Source organism: Drosophila subpulchrella, unplaced genomic scaffold (genome assembly GCF_014743375.2).
Source record: "Drosophila subpulchrella strain 33 F10 #4 breed RU33 unplaced genomic scaffold, RU_Dsub_v1.1 Primary Assembly Seq15, whole genome shotgun sequence".
In the NCBI taxonomy this organism is placed as follows: domain Eukaryota; kingdom Metazoa; phylum Arthropoda; class Insecta; order Diptera; family Drosophilidae; genus Drosophila; species Drosophila subpulchrella.
Window position 1 is genome coordinate 2,757,636 of NW_023665489.1, and position 2,587 is coordinate 2,760,222.

Genomic DNA, 2,587 nt, shown 5'->3' on the forward strand with positions numbered 1-2,587 from the left:
AATCTATTTAATGTTTCAATATTCACTAGTCTCTTCAATGGTTCACTGTCAATGTTCAATCTATTCAATGATTCTTTGTCTCGATATGTTTCAATATTCACTAAACTCTTCAATGGTTCACTGTCAATGTTCAATCTATTCAATGATTCACTGTCTCGATTTGTTTCAATATTCTTAAATATATGCAATTCTACAATTTCTTTTATCTTATCCTTAAAAATCAATTTTATTCCAAATTTTTCCAAAAACTTACGTCCTAAAAGAACATTAGTTGCAACATAGTTGTTGGGTACAACAAAAAATGAAATTTCTTCTTCTCTGTTTTGAAAAACAAGTCTAACAAATATTTTCCCGAAAGTTTTAATCTTAAATCCATTAACTCCACAGTAGTCCGTCGGAAACAATACATCGCTAAAGTTACTATAAGGAATCGCAGCGTGCTGAATTAAATTAATGGCGCTTCCCGTATCAAACATGGCAGAAAGTAAGGTTACGTAAGGCTTCTGTTGACAATCAGTGTAAAAATATACTCCTACCTGGTTAACAATCGGAATAAACATATTGTGCCCCTCTTCGTCATCTCGAATCGGCTGGTTGTTGGCTGCGCCCACCATCCGCGGATTAATTGTAGGCTTCTGTTGACAATCCTTCAGCATATGTTGGAGGGATCCACAACGGAAACAGGACCCCTTCTCGCGTTTCGACGCAGTACACGACGAAGCGTAATGCCCATAAGCGGAACAATTATAGCAGCGGATTGTGTTCCGCTCATTTCCAGAACTTTCTGCGCGGTGGGAAAAATTGTGCGACTTCTTACTTAGACTTGCATACTTCCGAGCCAACTCTTTCAATTGTCCGATTGTTGTAGCTGTGTACAATAGGGCGATATTGGCTGAACGATCACGAAAACCATCAATGATGAACTGGACTGTCAATTTTTCGTCGATGTTAGCACGCATAGCAATTTCCTCCATAAGAAGTATGTATCCCATAACGGTGTTCTTCGCAGGGTTAAAAATGGTTTCCTTTAACAGCAATACAATATCAGCAGTTGAACTGCCATGACCAAATGTTTCTATAAAGTTTTTCTTAAATTCGTCATAAGTACTCGATCGGTCAACACGCACAAACAAGTCCGCATCTGTGCCCGGTTTCATAAGCATTCGTACGCAGCGCAATTGAAAATTTTTACACTCATTAACATCTCTGCAGATTCTCTCAAAATCCAAAATCCACTTAAGAGCTTCCTCATTTTCAGTGGCAGAAAACGGGACCATGAGCTGCTTTACCATTCTAATGTCATCTGTCGTCTTGTTGTTGTTTTGCATCAATCCGGCCAATATCTTTTTCTTTTCAGCCACCCTTATGGCGGCGTCAAGCAATGCTTCCTCTTCTTCCAATGTGTGTATGTGTATGTCTTCGCTAGCGGTTCCTTGACTTAGTATATCAATTTTGGCGTCTTCTTCCTCCAATGTGTTTTCCGGGATATCAGCCGCTTCTTGGCAACCGGCATCCAACGCAAGCTTGCGCAACTGCCTTAAAGTTGCACTTGTTGGGAACAAGATTTCATTGGCTTGTAGCCACTCAACAATTTGATTCTTGTCCATTTCAGAATGGCGTCGTACGCGATCGCAATTGTAAGGGAAAAAAAAACTGTGTGTCCTCGGATGACCAGAAATGTTTACGTAGGCGGGTGTTTAAAAGGTGTCTATCCCACTTCTGAAGTTGTTATCGCCGTTCTATTTCACTTTTTATTCGTATTTTCTATATTGGCTTAAATTTACACATGTGCTCGCTAGTCTCTCTTATATCGCAGTGTGACCGTTCTCCGATCTTTACAATATCCTTATCGTCATATATTAGCTTAACTTAGTTTTACATTGAATCGGAATATCGGAATTGGTACATAAATGCGGAAGTTAGCATGTAAATGATATTAATACTAAATAGTCATCGGCATACAGCTTATTCTATGAACCTCTCTAATATACTGCTAACAATATGTAACTCTTTTAAACCATGTATGTTTTGCTCTCTCTTTCTCGGCGCAAGCTGAAACAAAAGCGTGACAAGAAAATGATAATGTTAAGCGCTGCCAACGAAAAGAGAGAGCATAGTGCGCAGCTAACATATTCTATTGAATATTTGACAAGTTAAACTATTTGTCCTTTTCCCGTCTGTCCTCTGGCCAATTTACTTATTGCTGTTATTTTGTTGTTTGTTGATGCTTAACAAACATACATTAATAAAATGTTTTCAGTCTGTTTTATGTATTGCTCTCTCTTCCTTGGCGCAGGCTGAAACAAAAGCGGGACAAGAAAATGAGAATGAAAAGCTCTGCCAACGCTAAGAGAGAACACAGTGCGCGGCTAACTTACTCTATTGAATAATAAACAACTTTATTTTGTTCCCCTTTTGGCTCTACCCGAACACCAGTTCATTGGTCTACCAGTTGTATTTACCAAATTCCGATCAGGTTAACATATGACTTAAATTGCAAAAACAATAGAAAGGGCGCGGGAGGGAGGGCTTTTTGCTCCTAGCATTTTCTCTCTTTGTGCATTTTTATGCGCCAAAAGAGAAGTAT

At 38.9% G+C, this 2,587-nt stretch overlaps 1 protein-coding gene across 1 annotated transcript; it reads right to left on the reverse strand.

Annotated features, from left to right (window-relative positions):
* Positions 1–213: 213 nt before the first annotated feature.
* Positions 214–1,992, reverse strand: LOC119558924. The gene is made up of 2 exons (XM_037872125.1): positions 537–1,992; positions 214–459 (listed from the first exon to the last, which is right to left on the reverse strand). The coding sequence occupies exons 1-2, from the start codon at positions 1,605–1,607 to the stop codon at positions 451–453; spliced, it is 1,080 nt and encodes a 359-aa protein (XP_037728053.1). The 5' UTR covers positions 1,608–1,992; the 3' UTR covers positions 214–450.
* Positions 1,993–2,587: the final 595 nt, after the last annotated feature.